The 26,583-nt window shown below is 33.0% G+C and overlaps 1 protein-coding gene across 1 annotated transcript in view; it reads left to right on the top strand.

Moving 5' to 3' along the window:
- LOC149417169 (uncharacterized) overlaps nt 1-25,976 on the top strand; it is a 226,829-nt gene extending 200,853 nt beyond the window's left edge. Inside the window, exon 2 of the mRNA XM_089640553.1 lies at nt 25,843-25,976. Within this exon, the coding sequence (XP_089496679.1) occupies nt 25,843-25,976 (134 nt within the window). The remainder of the gene's footprint in view (nt 1-25,842) is intronic.
- Nucleotides 25,977-26,583: the final 607 nt, after the last annotated feature.

Here is a 26,583-nt window from a genome sequence, read left to right as displayed (position 1 = left end):
CTCATCACACATGAGGGAATTTCGGAACTTTATAAAGCCAATTTTCTTGGAGGTAGCACACACACATGTAGCGATATCAAAAGCACCACAATTGACGTACTTTTGACTAGGAACTTTGAGATATTTACAGCGCGTCTATATATGTATAGACACATCATTTTATTACTTATTTTGATTATTATGTATTTTGTGATTTACAAACTAATACTTAAAATATTTTGTCAGATATTCAGTTAAAGTTGAATGACGCGTAAAGTAATTTTTTCCTTTGTTCTAAATATGTATTCAATTACCCAAAATGCACGTATTTTGTTCCCTTTATTAATTAACATTTCGCACTTTTTGTTAAAGCTTTCCAAGCAAAAGTGAAAGTGATAAAGAGAAACTGATAATGTCTGTAAGTTACCATTACTCTTTGCCAAAAATTAAGAGAAGCGAAAATATTTTTTCTACCGCTATGTCCCCCGCTTGTCTACCAGGGGTGCAGAGGCAGGAGCAGTAATGGCGGTTGTAAAACAAACGGACGGCAAATGATCTGAATGCCCGCGGATGGTCAAAGCGAATAAGTCATCTATATAGCTGTCTTTATGTATATCGCACGACGACATCAAAAGCTCTCCTCGTCTTTATGTTCTCCTGGTAGAAAATATAAAGGGATGTTTTTCAATGGGAACGTGCTCGAATCGAAGCCATTTTTGTTTTTACTTTGATTTAAAACAGTTGTTTCTGATTTGATGACGCAGACAAAGAAATTGCTCGGGGTGCAATAAAATTTTAATGCTTCGTTCCTTTGATAAAGGATTCGAATAGTCCTTTCATGTACTTTCTCCTGTTTAATTCTTTGATTTAAGTAAAATTTCGGATTGTTCTCGAAAGCCAGCCGTAAATATAATATGTACTATGCACTAATTGTATTGGATGCAGTAATTTTCCGTAATTTTTAACGTCAAATCTGAAAAATATCATCAATATCAGTAAAAAAAATCTGCATTACGGTAAGTGAAAACGGATAGGGGTGATTTTTCGAAATCTCACGTAGACAGACACTTATAAGTATATTTATTTATTTATCAAATGAAAAATACACTTTGTAAAACACCACTTTTATTTTGAATTAATATTAACAACCAACCAGGTTTCGCTTAGCTCAAGCTTCATCAGGGCTTATTATATCAACTAAAGTTATTTTCATACAGACACATATATATATATATAGAAGAAAATAAAACAATGAGTGAAAGAGATAGAAATAAAATACACAAGTGAAAGAGATAGAAATAAAAGAGCAGACACCTTATTAGTGCTAGAACGAGAAAGGATGTATACTGATTACAGGATGGGTAGGAAGGGAGGGGGAAGGGAGGAAACAGTTTTATCAGAGGTTAACGGAATAAATTAAATATTGGACTATTAGTTAAATTGATTTGATTGTTGATTATATTTGATTTATTATTGACGGCTTTTTTTAATTTCGAGGGCTTCTAAATTGTTTAACCTAATTCCAATTCCATTTTTATGTAATATTGTAGTCCCAGAGGTTTTCCTTAAGTTTTATATCGTGCATTAATATAAAATTAATGAATTAAAAATGAAATAATATTTTTAAAACCTGTAACAGTAACATAAAATAAAATAATTCTGACAAATTACTAAAACTAAATTTCCGATGCTACTGGAATTTGTAGGATTCAGTTATTTTTATGCTCATTTACTCATCCTTGTTCTACATCCATGAACCTTCTACTTTCAGTTTATCCATTTTAGACTGCTCTGTGACAAAACTGCAAGATCCTTGACTCTGGACCGAGGGATTATGGATTCGTAACTCGGCACGAAAATAATCTGACAATACTGATAATAATATTTAGGTTATTTTACTATAGATTAGACAAAAAATATATAAGTACCTACCCATATCTAATCATTTAAAAAGTATCAGTATTGCCTTGGTGATTCACCTCCTCTTTCTCTTCACCTCCCCCTACTTCAGTCCCACAACATTTTCCTAATGACGATGCTATAGTCTACCTGGATTTGGGCAGTTTAAACCGTTAAGTATTTTCATTTAACGTGTACCCGGCGTTGCACGGGGTTATGATGATTTGGAATAAAGTTTTAAGGTTGTGAATTCTAGTGTACCTAGTGGGTCTATTTTTGAAGTGGAAATAATATTATTCTTAACAGTTGAAAAGTTTACTTTTTATAATTTTTTGTATCACTTGATCGTGCGACGTCTTCTCTGGGCGTCCCCAACTTCATCGATCATTCAAATAACTTTCTAAATACTTTTAGCACTAATAAAAACAAGCTTTGAAATTTTCACTGAAATCGCTCTAGTAGTTTTTGAGTTTAAAGGCGACAAACAAAGAAACATTATTTTTTTACTCGTATATTTTATTTTGATATAAATATATATTTTTTAATAAATTCATATATTTTCCCACTCTTGTATGATACAAATTTCTCACATTTGAATGATTCAGTTAGGTGAAAGCTTCGTCTAAATAAACAAGGAAGTTAAAGATCGAAAACGATTTATCAACGTTTTTTCTCTATCCGAAGAAAATTGGACATTTGTTAGCGGAATAGGGTCAGGATAGCAGGACGGGCGAGGAGATAACATAATGAATTTGTTAGAAATAAGTTACAGCCCCCTGGAGTAAACGGCGGGGAGGAACAGGGAGGTATTGAAGTACCAGGAGGCCAGGAGATCACGTGCTAGGGACATTTATCAAGGCCTCTATCATTGGTTACTTCTTGTCTCTTGTGATCCAGGTCTCTTAGTTTCGATACACATGTTTAGCAAAAGAAAATAAACTGGTTGTTTTGAAGCAGGTTAGTCCTAGAAGCGTATTTTGAAAGTACATGGTCTTAGAACGCAGCGATACGTATTAATCGAGTATACATTCAAATCTAAATTGCACTTCGCAGTATTGGAAAGTGTACCGTGTTATGACGCAGCAATCGTGTATATTTAACGCAGACTTTATTGCCCTAAGGATTCATTCGTTACAGTCAACATTATTGTATAGTATCTAGCTAAATGATAAAAAACCTAACTTTATATATGTTCGTCAATTGGTTTAAAAAAAATAATGTGTTAAAAGTCAGAAAATGTTTTCCAGCATCACATTGACTAATTTATCAAAACTTTCGAAATAATTTATTTCCTAATACTTTTGAAACCATACAGCGTTAATGCGATGTAAGTGCCTTTTGGCCTTGCGAATATTCAAAATACGCGCGCACTAACTGGGGAATGAAATATACTTATTAGTGATTAGTACACAAACTTTCTAAAGAATTTATTCGTTTTCTTCTTCAAAAAATTGTCAAAAGAAGCGTTGCTAGCAGTCCACAATGTAGTGCTGGTACCTACCCTGATGTATGGAAGTGAGACATAGAACTGGCAGAGAAAGGATGGAAGTAGACTGAATGCTGTAGACATGAAATCCCTGAGGCGTATGTGTGGTAAAACCATGTGTGATCGTGTGAGAAATGTGGAGACGAGCAAAAAGTGCAAGGCTGATGTAAGATCAAAAAAGGGGCGCTAAAAGTTTGAGCATGTAGAGCAAATGAGCGAAGAAAGGCGTGTAAGGAGAATATATGATGAATATATGAATGGTAGCGGAAGTCGGGGACGCCCAATGAAGACATGGCACGACCTAGTGAATCAGATACAAAATAATAGAAGAGTATGTATGAGACGATGCATGAATGTGAATGAGGCAAGGAGTGTTTGCCAAGACTGAGTTGGCGGTCCGTCCTCTCTGCCTACTCCTGTAGAGAAACGGCGTGATTGTTAGTTAGTTAGTTACTTAATAAATACTTTTTACTTACCCTTTTTTCTGGGGATAAAACGATGTTATTATTCACTTTGCTAAATCATGCAGTTTCTGTAATATGTAATTATGCTTCGATATTATTTTACAAGTAACTCTAAGACGAAAGATAATTTTACTAGGTCGGTACTAATGTTGATCGCATGTAGGTATTGGATGAGGGCACGTTAATATTTGATTATCACGGGCCAAGTGACGAGGTACTGTAAACAGAATTTACCCACCATCAGTACTTAGATAGACATGCACATCATAATCCCATAAATGATCTGATGGATGCATAGTGCATCCATTAAGACGATTCAAATTCAATTTATCGCAACTATTAACTGCCAAAGCATGAACCTAATGAACCGTTCAGCCGGATAAATTGGAGAAGATTCTCCCTTCGGTCAGTTTGGGGTAGAAGGAAGTTTACACAATTCATCTGGGAGCTTTTGTAGGCGCGTAAAGGCGGAGAGCTTTGAGGGTGGAGTTGAACCCACTTTAAGCTTTCTGAATGTGTTTTTAACAGTTCGCTACGTTAACTTTTTACCGGATGACTTGAAGTTTTGCTAAACGCTTTTCGTTGGAATTTTAGATTCGATTTGTTATTTTACAAGAGGATTGAACAGTAATTTGATTCAACGTGATAAGGGTTGTAGACTTGGACGTTTTGGAGACATATCGTTTTAAGTTAAAAATTTTCTTTGACTTTGTTTTATTTATAATACAAATGAAGTTAAATGGTTCATTAATTTATATTTATTTTGTCTTTAATATTGTTAGAATAATACATAATAAATGGGATAATAATTAATAATGAAATATATATTTTTCAGTATTTATATGCCGGGTGTATAATATTATATGATATGGTAACACTAAAAATTATAAATATGGTTCGAAATAATGTAACTGCATTTTGTTAATGATGTTAAGAGTGTTAAAAAATAATTTCACATAGTCTTGATTTTCAATTTCCAATTCTGTTAATTTTTGACTTCTTCAGAAAGACTATAAAAATATTATACCCCTTTGTATATATAATTATTAAGCATTTTTTGTCTAGAAAATAGAGGAATTTGGATGTTATATTTATGTTTTAACGATGAATTAATTTTTAATTGTTCCATTGAATTAATTATATTGGAATATTGGTATTATTGTGTCTTTTTAAAGATGTCTTCAATTTTTGGAAATGAGAAAATTTGAAACAATGTTGGTGAAGGGAATAAATGAAGGTTTAAAAAAAACTCCATAATTAGTCTCTATTCCACCTTTACGGGGCTTTTTATTTTTCATACGCACCTTCGATATCAATACCATCTAATAATCCCGTACTGAATTAATCACTGGACGAGCGATTTAATAAATATTTATTTAATATCAACGGTAGAAATATACCATACACAATAATTACATGTCACAGAATAACAATAAACTGTGGCATTTGATCACAAAATGACGACAGAAAGTATAAAATTCATAAAAGCTCTAGGAGATATAAGTACATAGACAATGATTAGACTACAACAAGTATAATTACTTGCTTACGTTATATTAGTAATGATTTAGATGATATGATAGTATAGCATCCTTATACCTAGCTTCTTTGCAGTTAAACAGATCCGCTACATTTATTATATACAAATACATTTCACATATGTATTGGTTCCATTTCATACGTTGTTTTATAATTACACCGACGTACTTTATTTCGATTTGTTTTAATATGGTAAATGAGCTATTACAGATATTTTTTACTGTTTATAATTATTTCAATGTTTGAGTGAGTATTAAATTTATTTATTGAGAAGGATATATAAAGTCTTTTTTGGCATTAACTAAGATCAGATTTAAATCAAAATAATAATAAAAAAGTTATAGGATCAATAAAACCAAATTATTGTAAAAGTGATTTGACTGATGATAAACATTTTTCTCATTGTTGTTACTAAACAAACCCTGAACACATTCAATAAAGTACTTATTTTGAGAAAAATAACTTAGGTATTATTCTGGTAGTAAATATTTAGTTAATTGAATGCTTTTTTCAACTAAATTTCTGAATCGAATCTCTCCGAAAACTCTAAAAAAACCGTACCATACAAGAAGAAAATGGAAAACTTTCTGTAAAGATAAACAATTCATACGTAAATAATGTATTTTTCCGTCGATATATCATATTTTCCCTGATAAAATAAAATGACACGGGAAGAGGAATATGCTCTGCGGGAAGTGAGTAAGGTTTATTGTCGATTAGGGAATTGATAGAGAACCGGTCACTGCGGAGTGATCAATCAATGTTGGCTTTTATATATCCGGCTCGAAGGACCACTTTTCTCAGTTTATTCTACTGGGAATGAGAATATTAGTGGTAATCTTGTTTGAGTTCGGAATACGAAATAAGCTGTTTATTTTGACCAGCAATAATAAGCAAACAAAAAATCGAATTCGATTAATTAATTATATTATTTGCTAGCGTAGAACCGTGAAAATTTACGGTTTAATATGAATTCTTGATTCGTAACAAATCATTTCTAATTTAAAAATGATTAAATACTATAGGTAGGTACATTGTCGTTTGTCTGGATTTTTTTCAATTGATTCCAATTTCAAAAATTACACTTAAATGCAAAGCAAACTTTTGAACTAGATTTCACGCAGGGCTAACAAAGAACAGCACAGACAACCGAAATAAGTATGTTTGATAATTCCATAAAAAAATATTACTTAAGAAATTTTACAAATATTATTTATAATTCTGTTTTACTGGGGGGGGGGGTAATTACCTTCAGTTTAGGGACCGCTGATCTAGACATAGTTATGTTTCATTACTTAATTCTAAACTTCTCGAAGGGTTAAATTATTTTTAACCAAATTGTTCCCACTGTGACATGCTCATCAATTATACAAGGACAAAAAAGATTGACGTTATTGACATAATACCAACCACACCTGCAACAAAAAAATATGAAAAATTTTGCTTCTCACCGAAAAAATAATTTGTAAAAATTATAAAATACAAAAAAAAAACCTTTCGAGGGGAGATGTTCATTTGGGCATTTTATGATAATGCTGGCAAAAAATATAAAACGCAAAAAACAAAATTCTCACGGGGGCAGAGCGTACCCATATTCAAATTGAGTGTTTTGACTTCTTGCTCATTTTGGGAGAGGGGAGATGATAAAGCTCAAAAGCTCATCTCGTATTCGTAAAGGATCATTTGATATCAAATTATTAAAAGCAAACTGACATCGCATGGTAATGTAATGTGGGATTCATGTGTTATTCAGCCTGCGTCGTCTGACGGGGGCAAACACACAGTGTTTATTGTTGACACAATTATTTCCCTTACCTGTTACCTGCACCATCAAACGGTTACCTTACCGCCGCGTTCTGTCGGTAAATAATTATTCTTGATATTGGTAAATGCAAATTACCTTATTTTGTATAAACATAAGTTGAGTTTCTCATATAATCTGAATATTATTATCTACCAAGAGTTATATTATTGGCATCTCAATATTATCCGTTGTAACTTCTACCTATTTCTTCGCAAAGTGAGGTTAAAATGGAACTACCAGGATCATATACTTGTACCTGCGAATCAAAGTGTATCTTCAAAACCCTAATATTCTGCAAAAGTTAGAAAACTGCATAAAGGCTTTAATATCGTTAGCACGTTTTGAAATTAAGGCTGATTTTTAATAAGCATTGACTTTGGAATTTTCGATCTAAAATAAATTTTAATTTTCCTCATAGAAATTATCATAACGAATATAAAAATAAAATCAAAATGTATCTAAAGCCAAAAACCTAAGATTCAGGATGTGTGATAAACTGTTAGCTTAAATATCGTTAGCATAATTAATTATGATATTCAAGTTGAATTTTAACAAGCACTTCTGAATTATATTATTTAAAAAAAACGATTTCCTTCATACCCAATGAAATCTTTGGGGATGTTGTGTGAGGGGTCCATTTAAGGAATTAAATGTGTGGAGGTCTTAGAATGAAACAGGTATAAGGGGAGGGTAGGAATTTAGAGGTCAGTGTGTCCAGGTGTGACGTACGTGAGAATCCGTTTCTCGCACTGTGGTGCAAGACAATGGGTCGATATAATTCTGTGGGAGAGGTCAAAAGATCTCCCTTAAATAGTGTCTCATTCAGTAGGTGGGGAGAATCCGAACACTCCTGCATAATCCCCGTATGGTAGAGGTGCTGGTTATCCAATAAACGGTTTCCTAGGCGGTGGTACCCATACCCGCCTCACAAACTGAAAATATGAATAAATATAATTATATCATTCAGACAGGCTTGCAAATAAGGTAATGACTTTCCACATGAGCCTGTTATCAATGTGAAGAATCACAAGAAACAGATTTTTTTAAAGTTTTTTTTATTTTTAAAATAACTCCACATATGCACAAGTATAATATTTCCATCACTTATTTCGTAGTTGGGAATGCTGAAATAATGCCTTTTTAATGAAAGGCGGTGTTAAAATTATCCGTTGTCTAGAAAAGACCCTTGCGAGAAGTAGGGATATACAAAAAAAATTAACCAGCCATGTCGGTAACAAGCAGAAGCACAAAGCAAAGGATAGGACTGGACACTAGAATAGTCTTTACCCCTAGAAAGCATCAGTAGTGAAAGATGATAAGAATTACACAGATGCAAATTATGCTCATAAGTTGTCACTCTTTTTAAAAAGGTACTGACCGATGCTTTTATGGATAAGAGGTTCCCAAACTTTTTTGCCCCATGGACCACTTACCGATTTTCTTTCATTGACCCCCTGTCTGCCGAATTTTGAATTTTGTAAACCCTATTAACGCAAATTAATGTATTGTTCATTAATTTTTCGGGAAAAGATTGGCTACGGCCCTAAAACCCCTTTCCACGAGGTTTAGAGATAGAAACGCTTTCCGGCAATAGTCTGGTTTTCCTCCTTCATATAATCTGGTTCTGTTCGAGACCCACATGACACTTTTGTGAGATGTTACATAAAAAGAAAAAAAGTCCGTAATGCAGGATTAGCAACAGGTACCTATTTCTTCTGAAGATAAAATTGCAGATACCCCTTTCTGGTCAACTCTTCTTGGCAGCTGATATCCGATTAATCGTTCCATTTCCCAAGTCAAAATATCATCAAACCTAGTTGTAAATTCTGTGTGAAGTACATATTAATTCTGCAAAAAAAATGAAGACTCTATTTATAAACCTCAATAAACAATTTTATGAGTAATTTTATAAGTAATATATATGCCCATTATTAATATTATGCGCACATAGTGTCCAATCACATGTACCACCATGTAAATCTAGTACCCCCCAGATTTTTTCTTAGCTTACATGAACTCCCAGAATGTTTAAATCGACCCCTGGGAGTCCGTATATATAACTTTGAGAAACTCTGACGTAGATGCATCCCTATTTGGAGAATATTGTTTGGCGAAGTAGAAGAGAAAACCTGAGAAGCACCTGTCTATTCAGATTTTGTCTGACATTGGTTACGCCTTTTCAACTACAAGATTTTGAATATCTGTTTCTTTCTGTCTAATAGTTTACCATGCAGCATGCCTCTTTATGACAAAACGATTTTCCACACATTACGCGGCCCTAATCACCCATCAGTCAGCAATACCGCTGGTTGGTTATGGTTATGTAATGCTTGTTTGTACAGATCTCGATACCAATATTTAATTGTTTAATCAAGCGTCGGTTTGCTCATAATTAATGCTGTGCACTTCGGCTGGTATTAGTGTACTTAGCGAATAGTGGATGCAATTATTAGCATATTATCTAACTGAGGTAACGCAAGCATAATCATCTAATGCACGGTGCTCAATAATGCACGCGCTATAGCGGACTTGCGGGAGAGTCAGAAAACTGTTTACGGTGTTCCGTGTGCAATTTAATACACGTTCCGAAACGTACATAGCTTTGAAATTGCTAAGCAAGAAATTAAATATGCTATGGAAACTGACCTTAAGGGCGGTAAGGATTCATTCTTCAGAACAAAAAAATATTTTTTTCTTTCAATGTGTAATATCTTTGACATTAGTGTATGAGTCCACCCATTGATAGCACTAGATTAGTCTATTAGGTTACCCATAGATGACGCCAGCTGTCGTGACTTAAACATATGATAATGAATAACGTGAGAATTTCAAGGTCGGGGTCCAGATTATTCCAATGGCCTCCTAAATAAGATATCAGAGACATTGTCAATCTATCACAATACAGTTCCAAGTATTTTGTTGCAGCCGGAGTTTTATTTAATCAGACAGTTTGTGAGAAAACCCCGGAGATGCAACACTTGTATTGTGGTACCATCTCATGGTGGAGCCTTGAATTTGTTTTCTTCGTGGATGAAGATCTTGTAAACCTCTTCGTGTAGCGTCGCATAATTGCCTGGAAATGAGTGACTCACATTTTAACACAGTTGAAACATAACAACAAAAATTTAATTCAATTCGGTTGGTTTGGGTACCGCCGCTCCGGGAACCATTTTTGCACGACCAACACCTCTGCCATAGGTCACCCCAAGTAGTTCGCTACGTTTGGTAATTTAGCAGGGGTGCCCGGGATCATCGGGGAAGGTGTGTTCAGGATACCGCTTGGCGCGCCAAATCAGTAGAGGCTAGTTCTGGGAGACCCTTTGAACTCTTCAACTGTTCTTTCAACCCATCGCCTTGCCCTGTGGAAGGAGGGATATATTTATACAAAACTTCTGGACACACTGATTTTTAGATTCCTACCAACCCTTCATACTTTTTTTCCTTCCAAGAACTTCATATCGTCCTCTTTTTCAAATAATCATCGCACAGCATCCCCAAAGATGACATAGGCCTTGAGGGAAATTATTATCCTCACTCCTGGATATACTGATCCGTAGATTATTACCCAACCCTCATACCTTTTATCTTCCCAGACCTTGTTCTCCTTCCCTTCCTTAAAAAAAGACCCTCCACACAGCATCCCAAAAGATGACATGAGGGAAATATTTTTCTCAGTGTGAGGTTAATATGGAAAAAATATCATTTGAAGATCATGGAATAAAAACCTCAAATGTCCCTAATGGACCATTTTCCAGGATAGCATTTAAACCGAATGCCATGGTTCTGCAGATGTTTTTTTATTATTATTTAAAAAAAATTACATCATAGATTCAACTTTTACGCACTGAACAGGTTTAGCAAATTAATTATTTTTTTAATGTGAATACAGCACAAGAGTCCCAACTGCTCTCAACCGTCTGGGGCCTGGGAGACTATGGCATTCACAATTTGGGTATGCTGTTAGGCTGAAAATGCTGGGGAGGGGAAGAAGATGGGGGAGAGGAAGGAGAAGTACCATGGTGGTCTAACACCAGGACTATACCGAGAGTATCTTCCATTCTGGTACGTGTCGCAAGTATACAAAACTTTATTTTTAAATGAATTAATTGTGAAATAACACAAATTAACCGAATAAAATTTACGAAGGGATTTGAGCTCGCGACCTCCAGATTGCTAGTCGAAAACCTTACCATTCAACCATAAAAATTGACAAAATCTGCAGTTTTTGTGAACGAATTTTGTGGATTTCTGTTTCTATGTACTTTACTTTTTACATTAAATTAGTGTTTTTTAAATATTTAACAAGAGATGGTGCAATGGCCCATAAACAAACAACCGAAAAAATAAATACTTAACAAGAACCGTTAAATTGACCCATAGACAGGCAATCGAAAAAATAAATATTTAACAAGAACCGTTGCATTGACCCATAGACGAACAACCGAATCACGTGAACGCTTGGGGTTTATATCCCAAGGTTTTCAATTTGTATGTTCAATGGTTTGCATACCGTTGTGTTTCCTTCCTCCTTCGGTCAGTAGCTGAGTTGAAATTGAATCTGGTTTCCACCCAGACGTCATTACTTCAATTCTCCGGCTGGTTAAAATAGATCTCCATCAACAAACAAGCAACGTTTTCTGATTACTGTGATGATCTTAGGAGATTTTCAAATTTTGTCTGGTTGTTCCTAAATGGAAAATGTTTGCCTTTCTATATATATTTTTTAAATACTGGTTTAATCCTCCACCCACAAGGGCCTACAGTATACAATATTAATGTAATATAATATCTTTGATTTGCTTCTAAAAGGGCCTAACATAGTAAATAGGCCAGATACAATAGATTGAATATTCATTTAAATTCCAAGCAAGTTGAATTTTTCAAGATTCGTAGACATGATATTAGAGAACGCATAGTAAAAATATATTGACTTATATATTGACTAAAATATATCCGGATGTAACAATAAATGACAACAACTAATGTGACGTCACCCGTTTAAAAAAGAGAATGAAATTATTTACATTTCAAATAGTTTTCATGAAGCTAAACGACGATATTCTACTGTGAAAACAGGCTTCAAAAACTACATTTTAGGTCAGACGGTGAAAGTATGTTAAAAAGTATTTTGATAAGAGTTAGTGATTCCTCTTGCGCTAGCCTTAATTTCGTTGGTTTCGTGAAATTTTTCTTTTCTACAATTCACTTCAATTACACAATCTTATCAAAGATCTAATCTAGCTATAATCTGACTAGGTACTTTAATGAATTTACTAGATACATCTCACGATGCAATGTCCACAGCCCTCGCCCCATCAGCGGGGCTGTGGGAGGTGGGAGTGGGAGGTTCGGCGGATCAAGGGTGCGGAGACAGCCTACAACCCTTCCAGTCACTGGTTCGATTCCCCGGGGAGGATAAATGTAATTAATCTACCGGCTTTCGTATGAGTCGGTGGTAATTACTGGTATTACGGAGAATTCAGGCTCTGCTAACTTATTACTCCTGTTTTGTTTAAAATCATTATGTTGAACTTCGGCTTAACCCGTCCTAAGAAGTTGTAGGAACTAAAACATAGTATATACGTTTCTACATGTCCAGATTAAAAAAGGTTTCATACTAACCATCTTGATTTGCACATAAAATCAAAATTCTCTTTACTTAACATTGTACCAGTATTTAAAAAAAAAATTATGCTGTCCTAATATTTTCACACGAATTATTTATGACTAAAATGAGTTTTTATTAAGAACGGGTTGTTTCACCGAATTTAAACGAATCACAAAATTTCACAGTTAATTTGCACGTTTTGTGAAAGTCATATTAAAGTTCTGTTATTTTATCATTATAGGCCAGTTGCTTCACAGAACTGAAAAAATAACAGAACTTGAAAATTAACTTTGAAATTTGATGATTTATTCAAATCTTGAGAATTATATCTCTTATATTAATTATATCAAAATATCTCTTTACTTCATTGGAGCTGTAATGTCGAGAATTCAGATATTTCGTGATTTTTGGATTGGAAGATGTATTTAAAAAAAATGTTTTATACTATTTTGGACACATTGGAATTTTTGGAATGAAAAATTAACATAATTTATTTATTTAGGATTAACGACACAGGAACATTTTACATACATAATAGTTATTTACAGTCATAGTACAATATAGAAAGAAGACAGAAAAATTATACATATTAAAAAAGTACAAAGTTATTGGAAGAAATGAAGAAAAAACGAAAAACTGTTTAATTAGTACAGATTTGTATTTCAAAAGAGGCATATTAAAACATCAGGTAAAATAGCATAAGATTTACCAATGGTGTGTAATCAAATAATCACCAAATTTCATTTTCGATTTCCACCGAAGCCGATGATTCGCTTTAATCTTTCCTTTGAGCAGTGTTTTCATTTTCGTGATGACAAATTGCTCAGAATATTAAGTAGCCATATTGTGTGAAATATAATCCCCTACGAATCTGCCCGCGCTGTGAAGGGGTTACTCGTAAGATTGATCATCCCTGCACCGAAAATCCTGAAAGTACGTGGAATAAATAATTTTAAATCATAGTAAATTGTTCCAATTTTTGGCAACACGTTTTTTCAACACGGATTATAATTAGATATATTTGAAATTGTATTGATCAGAAAAAAAATAACAGTCAATTAAGTATTATTAATGGCAAAACATATATTTTATAACTAACTTAACTTTTTAACTTGGTTGCTCCTTGATATTGTTCCTTTAATTTTTGTAAAAGTTTTTGCTAAATAATTATTTTGTTAACATTAATTACTCGTATTTTGTCTATGGGCATTTATTTGTCTGTGCTTATCATTTATTTATTATGTGCTTATTATTTGATTAGATAAGGAATGAGATATGTCATTAAAAAGATTAGGAAGTCTTGGCATTTTTATACATCTTTCCCCTTCACCCCGCGGTCTCAAATTGTTCTTGAATTGCTCCGTCTAGGGCTTTTAGGTCCATGGTTTATTCTTACGTCTTAATTTTCATAAATGGTTTGATATTTTTTTATTAAGTACTGATGTAAACAAAGTTGGTTATTTTAGTTTAATTGATTTTGCAATTATTGTAGACGAATTATTAATAATGAAAAATTCTATTCAATAAATAAAATTAAAATTAAAATTTTCTCTTCAAACAGTGATTAAAAATGCAAAAATTAAATATAAATTCGGCGAATACCTAAAAAAATAGCAGCCAATAAAAATATGCGTTAAGAAAAATGAAGATGATGTTGGTAGTTCTTAGTTTAAGATGATATAGTTAAACTGTGACTGAAGTGGGATAGCGTCAAATTAACTCAGTGACTGAGCAAAGCCTCGGCAATGCTGAGGTCCTGGGTTCAGATGCGATCTAATCTTTATCTAAACTGTTTTTTTTTTTAATTTGATATTTGCAAACATTTTCTTCAATGATTAAATATTACAATTTGAGGTTTTACTCATTAAGTTATTCCAAAAATAAATAAAAATACGTATTTTATAAAATTTGTTTTTTATTTGTAATACCAAATAAAACGAATGAACATGGTATTATGGCGTGTACTATTTCAACTTCGGTCAGTAGTTAATTTGGGTGGCCGGGGGCGAACGTTAAGGGTTAAGCTGCGCGTGCCTGGGGAGACTCCTTGTGCATAAAGGGTTAAAATACGAATCATATTAAAATTGGGCGGTTCTATAACCGAATATTTCATATTCTTAAATCCTTTGATTTTGAGATTGATCACTGCTAATGGATGATATGGGTGAAATTTTCATTCGCAAAATTGAACCGAATAAAACATTTTTTTATAACTATAACAGTTTTTTGATTTGACAGAGGATTGAACCTTCCTCCCAGAAACTGACTTAAATGAGTGAACCACGCTATCATTTAAGCCAAATCCTAATTGGATGGTACCTGGATTGATTTTGTAGGTTAACTACTGTATTTTTTTATAATGTTTGTGTGCGGGTATCACAGTAAGACTGAATCCGCGACGCCTGGGTGGGAGCCCGACGCATTTCTCCAATCGGCCACTAACCGGTCAGTGAAAACTATCTAGCTTTTAATAAATATTAAATTTTCGCTATTTCTTTCATGTTACGTAATAAATATTACAAACACAAACAAGTCGGAAATGAAATTTGGTGTTCTTCACTAGCCAATTCGACCAGACCTCTTAATTACCAACAACCTGCAATAAATCTAGATTTCTGTTGACAACTGCAACTTACTTATGCAGTGTATGCATTTGATCTTGACTAATACGCAATTTATGCTGTGGGTTAATCATACCCAGTGAGAATATTACGTAACAGCAATGGGGTGAGGTTAACCCCATCCCAGCAACCAAAGGGTTAAGTATTTTACTCTGAGTGGGTGGTTAAATTAAAGGGTTAAATATTTTTACATGTGCATGGTTTCTTTTTCATAAATGGCTTTATTAATTCAGTGTCGTTACCATAACGTTTTAAGGCTTTAATATTGCCATGTTTTGATTAACACTTTAGTTAATATTAGTAAAGTTCGAGACACTTACCTACTTTAAATTAATTGGAAGACTATTTTATTTTAATGCCTTAAAAAGACATAGAATAAATAAATCAATTCTACAATATGGTATCATTAGTTGGGAATCCACATACAAAACTTACCTTACTCCAATAGAAGTGGTACAAAGGTTAATAATTAAAATAATATTAAGAAAACCTTCCGATTACCCAACGGATCGATTATTCGAAGAATTTCAAGTGCCTTCATTTAAAGATCTTTATACTAAAAATGCATTAATTCAAATCATAAAAGAAAAAGACATGTATCAATTTCTAACTAAAAACCGTACTCGACTTAAATATATTTTTCCATGCCCAAAATTAAACACTTCCTTTGCACAAAATTATTACACTTACCGGGCAAGAATTTTTTTCAATCGACTACCTGAAGAAATTAGAAACATTAATGATAACATCCAAATAATAAACACTGTGAAAAAATATTTTAAAGACAAACTTACAAAAAATAAAAATGTTTCCAATTGAATTAATCGTAAGAATAACTCATATAAATTAGTTTCCTTAAGTAACGTTCCATTCTTCAAATAAGTTTAAAATCATTTTATTTATTTTTCGGAATGACTTTATTGAGTAAAACCTCAAATTGTAATATTTAAATATTGAAGACAATATTAGTGATTTCTAAACGAAAATCTGAAACAGAAAAATCAGAAAAGGAAACGGTCACATCTGGTCCCAGATGTGACCGTTTCCTTTTCTGATTTTTCTGTTTCAGATTTTCGTTTAGAAATCACTAATATTGCCTTCAATATTTAAAATCATTTTATTTTTAATTACTTACTTACTGTAATAAAACAATGTACACTCCTCTTCCAGCCACAAGCTAATGCTTCTATGGAAGAGGGGTCTTGAAATATTTGATCATATATTATAACAAATAAACAAAAATGTACTTATATAATAAACAAACAAAAAAATATTACTAATTTATTAAGAATCTCTTTGAATTATTTTTAATCCAGTTAAAAGCGGGATATTTACAGGCCCTTAACGAATGAATTTATAGGTTTCTTGAAAAACGTTTTAGTAAAATACGAATATATTATCACGATGTGTTCATGAAAATCCAAATACTTTTGCATTTCGTTACTTTATATCATCAGGGCAAATGCAGGCGAATGAAAACGTGTTCCGAAATATTAGGAATTTTCTAAGAGTTTTAACTGGATTACTAATAATTTGAATTGATTATAAATTAACTTATTTTTCTCCATGAATAACAACTTTAAAGTAATATTGCAATATTAGAAAATGGGAAACACCCACAAATTTACCAGTTGGACAAATCAAAGGGTCTCCCCAATCCAGCTTCTCCCTTGTTTTACCTTCCCACAACTTTCTCTTCTTCCTTCCTTCCTTAAAACGACCCCCCACACAGCAAACCAAAATATGTCATGGGTTAGTGTAAAAAAAAAAATTGTGAAAATTAGAAACGTACTTTTTGGGCGCGAGTTCTGCTAACTGTTCTCAGACTAGATAACGTCTGAATAATGTAGCCATTACTTTTAAAGCATTAAAATCTCCAAGGATGCCAATCATTAAATTTACACAGGTCATACTGGGGTTTTTATATCTAAAGTGCCCCTGAGGTGATATCTCACAAAAGCGGCGCTATACAAATCATCCGATAAATAATAATAATAATAAGTCATTTTTTATCTACCCACTAGTATAATTTTAACTATCTGTGTTCACTAATCTATATTAGTCTATTCATCTAGTGTACTATATTCTTATATATTCTTATATATTATCTAGTCTGTGTTCAACTAGTCTAGTATAAAGAGAGTTACAGGAGTGGGGTGGGGGTAGCTTGGGCCCACCCGCCTGTGAAAATGATTTTTCCCGCGAATTAAATACGTAATTAATAACTTTCAGCGTCAGAAGAGCGGTTGCATATTTTTTCTTTGTGGACAGAATAAAGGGTTGAGTTCAGGGGATTACATTAACGTGCCAAGGGAAACAAATTGTATTAAAGACGACGATAGAATTAATATTCATAAAACATTCCAGAAAATATTCTATACATTATTCATATTACATTTATATTTTATCAGTTTGTAGATGTGTAGTTTAGCCAAATTAAAACCAATCATGGATTTTCTCCTTGTGACTGTACATCTAATAAGATAACATAATAAAATTTTAAAATATTGAAAATGCAAAAATATATATTACATAAAATATTACTCGTGAAATGTAACAAAAACATTTATTGTGCACGGAGAAAGCTAATCGATGTAAAATACGGTTAATTTGTTAAACATCTGATCATTTTTTTTCCAGTTAAAAACAGGACCGCAGGCCGATAGAGTCATATATAGGCAGACAGAGTTTCTAACAAAATATCAGTTGAAAGCGAATGTTTTAGATGGATGGCGGAACTCGTGTTCATACAAATTTTGATATTGATATTGCATACTGAAATTGTCGCATTCCGTTATGATATCTATTAGGAGAACACGTGTTCTCGATATATTCTGAATGACAAATATTTTGTCAGGAACTTGCTATCACTTTTTAACGTGATTGATTTTTCTCCGTCCATCTTAACAGTATTATAAACTTTTCAAAGTTCCACAAGCCATGATGGAAATGACGTTGCAGTCTAAAAACAGTTCCATTGGCTACATACAGTCAGCGGACATCAGTGAGAAAGCGGCGCAAAATTTGAATGGTTTTTCATGACATGTTTTTGTTTTTCATGTTTTGAAAAATTACAGAATTTCAGCTCTTAACATGATTTACATCATAAGCTTATAATTTAAGGTTTTCATTATTGTAGAAAGCAATCACTTTGTGGTTTGAAATATTCAATAAAAAAATAAAATATTTTTTGTTTTATGACCACGAGTTTTCAATAATTTTTAGAACCGACTATTTTTGCTTTACTCAAGCATCTTCAGGGTACAAATTATTACTAGACAACAAGTAGAAAGTGTGAGCTTATATATTTAAAAATTGAGGGAGACAACATGATATAAATATAACAAACACAGAGAAATCATACAATACATTTACACAAGTAGGTACAGAAGACATGGGAAAAACCGAAAGATAATTAGAAAGATAATTTTTGTTATATTTATTTCATGTTATCTCCCTCAATTTTTTTCTATATAAGCTCACACTTTGTACTTGTTGTCTAGTAATAATTTGTACCCTGAAGATGCTTGAGTAAAGCGAAACCGGTCAGTTCTAAAAATTATTAAAAACTCGTGGTTTTAAAACAAAAAGTATTTTATTTAAGTATTTCTATGAATTTATTCCTAAGGCGCTCATTTAGTTTTGCATACAATCATATTATGAGTGGAAGCCTCCTAGTTACATAGTTAGCAATTTTAGTGTAGTTCTGTTTATTCAATTGAACAATATTGTATTCTCTGCATTGAATTCCTTGGTCCACCCATCACAGAGACTAGAGGATTAAATTAGTCCATCGTAGCTAATATCACCCTCTTCCGGTTAGTGGCTGGTCCAACATGGAGCCTTTCCTGCTACTCGGGTAGGTCCTGCCAGCTTCCGCCCACGGCCTTTCAGCCTTTCCGCCCCACGTGCCATTACGCTGAAATAGAAAAATTCGAAGTCCCTTTGTTTTGAGCTGGACGCAATTATGTCATAATTACCGTTTAAAATTGCCGGACAATATGCACTACTGAATGCTGCTTACCCTGCCTATCTACCCTTAGCAATTATTATATGTATGAACGGACAGAAATGATTTGCGGATAAACTGAAAGGGGTAGTTATGTATGTGACTTTTTATTAAAATGAAAATAATGATAATAGCCTTGTGCATCACATATTTCCTGTTGAATGTCAGGCGATTTATTTTTTAATGGTCCTGTTAATCACAGAGATGCGTAAATTCATCTTTTGTCGGTACCTATGAAAGCGTAATTAGGTACAGAAACAATTTTTTTCCCCACAAAGCTTCATAATATATATTTATGAAGGCGTAAATAAATAAATTAATAAAAAATAATTCAATTAAAGTTCATAAGTAGGTACCTTAATTAATATTTAGTTTCGCATGTCTTCTTTTGCAAAATTTTCATCATAATAAAAGAAAAAAATTATGTGTTACACATTTTTATCAAATATCTACGTCTATTAGAATTTCAATTTTGTTTTCGGTAATGAATGAATCTTGTGGAAATTAACCCATTTTCCAACATCTGATCGCGCTGAGACTCGTCAGATAGACTCGTTGTCGATGACAATGCATTTTTTATCCTTTGGTGGCAATCACGCCATATACTTGCGGACATATACGCATTTCATAGACATATGTTATTACAGCAGTTAATATACGAAATTAATGTCGTTCCTACCCTATCGCGATTTGGCTCAGTTGTTAGCGAGGTTTTTTTTTCTATAATTATTTCTTATATATAAATAAAAATACAAATAAAAACAGATGTAGAATAAATTTTCTTAGTCTTCTCTACTTGGAGATCCTGTTCTGAGGCGAACTAGGCTTCGGGCAGAGGGTTTTCAGGGACTTCATCATTAAAAACAATACAGGATGACTCCAGTTCCTGGAGACGAAGGTTAAATCTTCAGTCAAATCAAAATTACATTTTTTTAAGTTTTAAAGACATTTTAAAAGTTCACAGCAGTTAAGAGGCAGTCCCTGGGGAGGAAAGTGCAATCCTCAGTCAAACAAAAAAACACATTTTTAGGTACATCTATTAATAAAATTAAGATATACATCTTAAAGTAAACAGATATACATCTTAGTTAATAGTAAAAAAATATGTTTTTACGGGGTGATTTTTCTAGTCCCTGACCCCTAGCTGTATGCAAATATTTTCAACTTGAAATTATGAGCTTAGAATTTTCACTTACCTAGTTGCAATTTCTAAGATTTCAATAATTTAGTTTAATACTTCGTAATATTTTTTCATTTATTATTTATATGAAGAGATTCAAAATAATTTTTCTTCCATAGGTAAGTACTTCAAACGATTTACAATAAACATACTTGTGAAAAAATTTACATTACTGTTGGTGCGTTACATCATGCAAAAGTTTTAACATTGATCTCAACTGAATTAGTATAATATCTTAATTTTATTTCGCTTCATTAATATTATTGGCTGATCATTTTTCTGAAGACTGCGAATGAAAGCCTCCTCACGCACTTCGTCCCGCATCATAAAATCCAATGTGCCCGTTATTCGAACTACCGTAGCGTTATCAACCGTTCAACTGACCGCGCCTCAATCTCTCCGTAATCCTGTTTCCCTGGTACAATTCTGTGACTCTCCTGGTTTAATTATGGCGGACGTACTGTTTCCCTTTGATGGGGATCATTCCTACCTATCTCTTACTGTCTATCTGAATTGAATCTGTCTGTATACTAACTACACAGATAACTACTGCTTCTATCTAGTACTTATCTACCTGCGAACGTCTCTTCTGTTCATGAGTTTGTATTTTGAGTAGGTTGGCCTGATGAAATTTAACTACCAGATGCTGTACAGAATTTCGGTTTATCTACATATCTTTTACTGTATACCTAAACTGTATCTGTCGGTATACTGTATAGTTAACTATTGCTTATATCTGGTACCTATCTACCTGCGAACTATTCTGTTTATTATGTATTGTGTGTGAGTAGGTTGGTATGATGGAATTTAACTACAGATCGGTAAATACAGTGTACATAATTTCGGTTTATCTACCTATCTTTTATTGTGCACCTGAACTGTTTTTGTCTGTATACTGTCTAGGTAACCATTGATTATATCTGGTACTTATCCACCTGTAAACGTCTTCTTACATCTCTTTTGTCCATGATTACAAATCCGTAAATATGTTGTACAGAATTGTTGAAATGTATCTATCTGTGTACTATGTATGTAGATAACTATTGATCTGTGAATAAATTATTTTCAAGTGTATCACGTCTTTCACGGAGTTAATATTTTTTATTAAGCTTTAATATTTCAATGAATTTTGTGTTTAATTTCTATAGAGATCGGACTATACAAAATTATTTGAAATAATTGTTTTCAACTAGGTATCTTGATACTTTATGATATAATATCTAACACATCTTTTTTGTATTATCCATATTAATATTATTTATTTATTTATTGGCTAATTTTTATAGCGCCGTTTTTGTGAGTCATATCCTCAGGGGCCACCTCACATGGGGACATCACAGGGGACCTCACCTGATGAAATACATATAAACCTATAAAAGTACTTATTGTAATTATACCTTCGACGTATAATTGGACTTGAATGCAGATTAAAACTGTATTTTTCGGATTTATGTCATTTTTCTTGCAGGCAGTTTGGTTCGTACTGGCGTTCTTTCGAATACGTTGTTAGTATTTTTCTTTATTTCATTTTATAGGACGCCAAATTCTAAAATATTTGGAATTCCTATTAACCACTCGAACGATTGGTTGTAAATATATACCATTTTATTCAATCATTCCTCAAAATATCAATATGGAGACAAATGAACTGGTTACTGCGATTTAAAGCCAATGAATCCACTTATATTCGCCGTTTATCGCATATGTTTAGGTTCTATAAATTTGGCACATTACGACAAGTGATCGCCCAAAACGTTTTTGCAAACTTGCCATAATATGCCAAAATTCGCTCGAATAAAATAAAATAAAGAAAACGACTTTTTAAAATTTAATTTAATTTGAAGCTTTCGAATGGATATTCAACTAATTACCCAACCTAAACTACAATTGAGCATTATTTGACTTGTTTACATTTGGCAAACTAAAGAAATGTGGATAGTAATAAGTACATATTTACGTATTCAAAATCCATTTGATTGGCATATCATTAGCACCAACGAAGGCTTATCGCAATCACCGGCGAATTTCGAGGAGTTTTTTTGTTTCGGAAAGCCAATTTAGTTATTTTGCATAGGATTAATGAACATTTAGATTCCGTATACCCAACCAGTACAGTGTCACTCCACCGACTAATATCGACTAGAGGCTTTATGTCAAATTCTACAACAGTGAACGTTCGTGGATAAACAAACCCGACATTTTTCATAAATTGCTAGACATTTCATCTATTATTAATATTTCACTATTTTTAAACATTCGTTTTCATTTGTTTTCATCAAGAGAAGTGATTAATTTTAGAATTCAGCAGAAAGCAGACAGACAAAAAACAAGATCAATCAGAGAACCTTCTGATTTCGCAACCCGTATTTAAAAAGGGTTAAAAAGCTTTTATCAGATTACGACATCTTGTTTTTTATGCTTCACTTCTTTTAAAGGGTGTATAATTAATTATTCATATTTCCGAATTTCACAATCTGTTCTGATTGAAAGGTATATTAATAATTATTATCTCTTTGGAGATCTTTTTGTATGTCTTAATTAAGCTTTAATTTCGTTGAATGTTCACATGCCTCCTTTGTGTTTGGTTACGAGATACCAGGAGCAGAGAAGTGACGGGAGGTGCGCTTCTCGTTCGGCTTATGGCGCGCAATTTTCGCGCGCGAATGCCTGTCACTGTGTAATTAAGGCAGGTTTATCTCCTGTGTCTATCTGCGCTCTCGGTATCGCCCTTGCGGCATTAACACTTCTGACGGCCGCCCACCGCCCATTGTCACGGGTTCAATTATCGTTTGCTTTTAAAAATGTTACCCCTTCTTACCCTTTTAATTTCTGCCAGCCGGATATGTGTAATTGACGTTTTTTACATTTTGTAACAGAATGCGGTCAGGCTGTGTTTTTATTTTTATCTCGAACAAAGGCAGCAAACGTTGGTTGCCATGCAATAATAATTATATCAACATTGTTTTTGCAAATTAAGAAATTATCGCTAACACGCGCTATTATAAATAATGTAATAATTATGTAAATGATACATCACATGCTTACTTCTCAAAATCTTAAGTTCATTGCCATCACGCCAATTATTTATTTTAATTGAATTAACGTACAATGACACGCACACTTATCACACACATTATTACAAAGAAGCAAGAAAATAACTTTTAAGTCAAAGCTGACGAATTCCGGTGATTATTTCAATTTTGATTTTGTCGTGTTAAAATGAGGTCGAAAAAAAATTAAGTCGAATATTTCCTTACAACAAATCACACATACTTGCGATAAAATCTAGAAGCATACAACAAAACGTTCATAACGTAAACAGAGTGGAAATTACTCGGGTCGGTAAAGAATCGACATAATACGAGTGCTCTAAAGAATCGGGAAATGCTGCGCAATGAATGCATGGTCTCTGCGCACGGCAAATATCACGTAAACATTTTGTGGCTTTGTAGTTCAGTGAACTACGCCTTTACGCTGATGTCATTATCTTATCATCGTCAAATCGGCTCGCGGGTACTATTGTAACAGATAATTTAAATTATTAATATGTTTTGAAATTTGACAAAACTTACTAATTAGATTCTTACACACCCGTTCAACGTTGGTGTGGTAAAGCCGGCCTCGAGCCCAGTGTAAGACCATTTTAACCAAACAAACGCCATCGTAATAAGCAGAGATGTGCTTTATTTCAAATGGAAATGCAAAATGGGTATTTTCCATTTTGCATTTTAAATGCTTTTCTAAAAACCATTTTGCATTTTGCATTTTAAATGCTTTTCTCAATGCATTTTCCATTTTAAATGCTTTTTTGCAACATTCTTCCTACTATCTCTACTCATCCTTTTTTAATAACCCCCAAATATCAGTCGGTTTTCAACCTCGCTATGAGAGATAATTTACATTTGTCAAGTTGCTCCCTGGTAGGAGCTCTGGCAATTGAGTGATACCATTCCAAAAAATACTGATTCAAATACTGAACATGTGGCCATGACGCTATAATATTAAATGTTAGATAGCAGTTTCTATTTATTGTTAACAAGTTTAATTTGTAGAACTCCATTTTAATTTTTATTTTTTATATATTCAATTATATGTGTTTGTTGAACACAGAGATGTGCTTTATTTCATTGGGTTTATAAAAACAGTTTATTTTTAAACAAGTTCTACTGTGTAATTATTTTTACGCGTAACAGTTTGATAATGCCTTCAGAGGGCGAAACAGCTGTCACACGTAATAATAATTACACGACAGAACTTGTTTAAAAATAAACTGTTTTTATAAACCCAATAGCAGTTTATATGTTTTTACGTTGGCAACATTTGTCCCGCGCAATTTTTTTGTGGTTTCATAATCTGTAGTCGTGGTGTTTTTGGATTTACCATCATGTAATATGTTTGTTCTACATTGATGTCCATTATTAAATGACAAAATTGTTTAAAAATTCTATAATTATTTTAATTGTTTGACCTGAGAAATCATTTTGCATTTTCAATGCATTTTGAAAATAGGTATTTTGCATTTTGCATTTGAAATGCTTTTCTAAAAACCATTTTGCATTTTGCATTTTCAAATGGAAAAGTTTTACCCATTTCCATTTTGCATTTCAAATGGTTTTGGGTACCCATTTTGCACATCTCTGGTAATAAGTTTTTAACTGTTCTGACCTTATGTGCTGGATAATATTTACACCACGTTTTTGGTGAAATTTAGTTAATGGCGCGTAAACATATGAAGAATGACTGCGAATAAAGACTCTCACCAAGCGATGACGAGGTTTTGTGATATTATTAATGTGCCTATATAATAAATTGTTAAATAAATTGTTAAATAAAATCATTTTTAAATATAATAAATTTTATTTGAAAAAATGATGATTAGCTTTATACGGGAGGTACATCGCATCGCTTACACTCGCCCCTGACCCGTTTGCACTATTTGCATGCCCCGATACAAATACCTACAAGGATCGGTGGGCTCTCGGTATACCGCACTCAGTTTTTGTCGATTATTTACTGACCCGTGGGACGACGCCTTCAGAGAACACCGTTCAGAAACGACTGTTGGCGTTGCTTCAAATTACTAGTTTTTTTTGTAACCATATCTGAATGGCTGTGTACTTTTCTATTCCATCTTTCTTCCCCATCCAAAATTTAAATTATACTATTAAAATGATGGCGTAAACTAATCTTATATGAACCTATTTTAACAAATCCATAACAATATTATGAAATATAATTTTATGTTCTTTCCAGCTGAAAGTGGAAACCACAAGTGGCTAAGTGTGTGCGAACGGGCCGGCCAAGTGGACTGGTGTGAATTGGGACGAGAGCTGAGATATCTCGCAGATGATTGGGCAAAGACGTCAAAGGTAGGACATATTGGATAAATCCATCATTATTATAAGAAATTCTTAATAATTAACAATGCTTTCAAAGAAACACGATGTTTGAAAATAAACATATACAGGAATCAGGAATATATGTCAAATATTTAAATGTTTTTTCGCTCTAACATGATAAATTATGCATGTTTTAAATTGAATTTATTTCATAGACAAGCGTGGAATAATGTAAATTATACGTGCAATATAACGTCGTGTTAAGCAGTCTAAGCTGGTAAATGTACACTTTATACATCATTAATTATGATAAAGATCAAATTTTAATGGTAAATATGTATGTTCCAATCGTTCAAAGACATTGAAACTAGAAAGAGGTAAGAGAGACGTAAGTGAGATTTAACTACAGCGATTATTTTTATAATTTTACTTTTAGATAGTAGTGTATTAGTCATTGAAGGATTGTGATATTAATTGTGGTACATTTATCACAAGTTTTGTGTTGGTTGAGAATATTATTAAGTAACGTTGACTCCTATTTTGGAGTTTAGTTTCGACTTTAAATTTATAAAAATTGTATCTGAGATACAGGGTATTTAGCATTGTTTTTAGTGAAGAAACCGAAAATATTAAATGAAAACATCTGTTTATTATT

Source organism: Hesperophylax consimilis, chromosome 15 (assembly GCF_061612785.1).
Source record: "Hesperophylax consimilis isolate HC1 chromosome 15, BYU_Hcon_1.0, whole genome shotgun sequence".
Lineage (NCBI taxonomy): Eukaryota > Metazoa > Arthropoda > Insecta > Trichoptera > Limnephilidae > Hesperophylax > Hesperophylax consimilis.
Note: the sequence above shows the minus strand (reverse complement) of the source record. Positions and strands in the feature narration are given on the sequence as shown.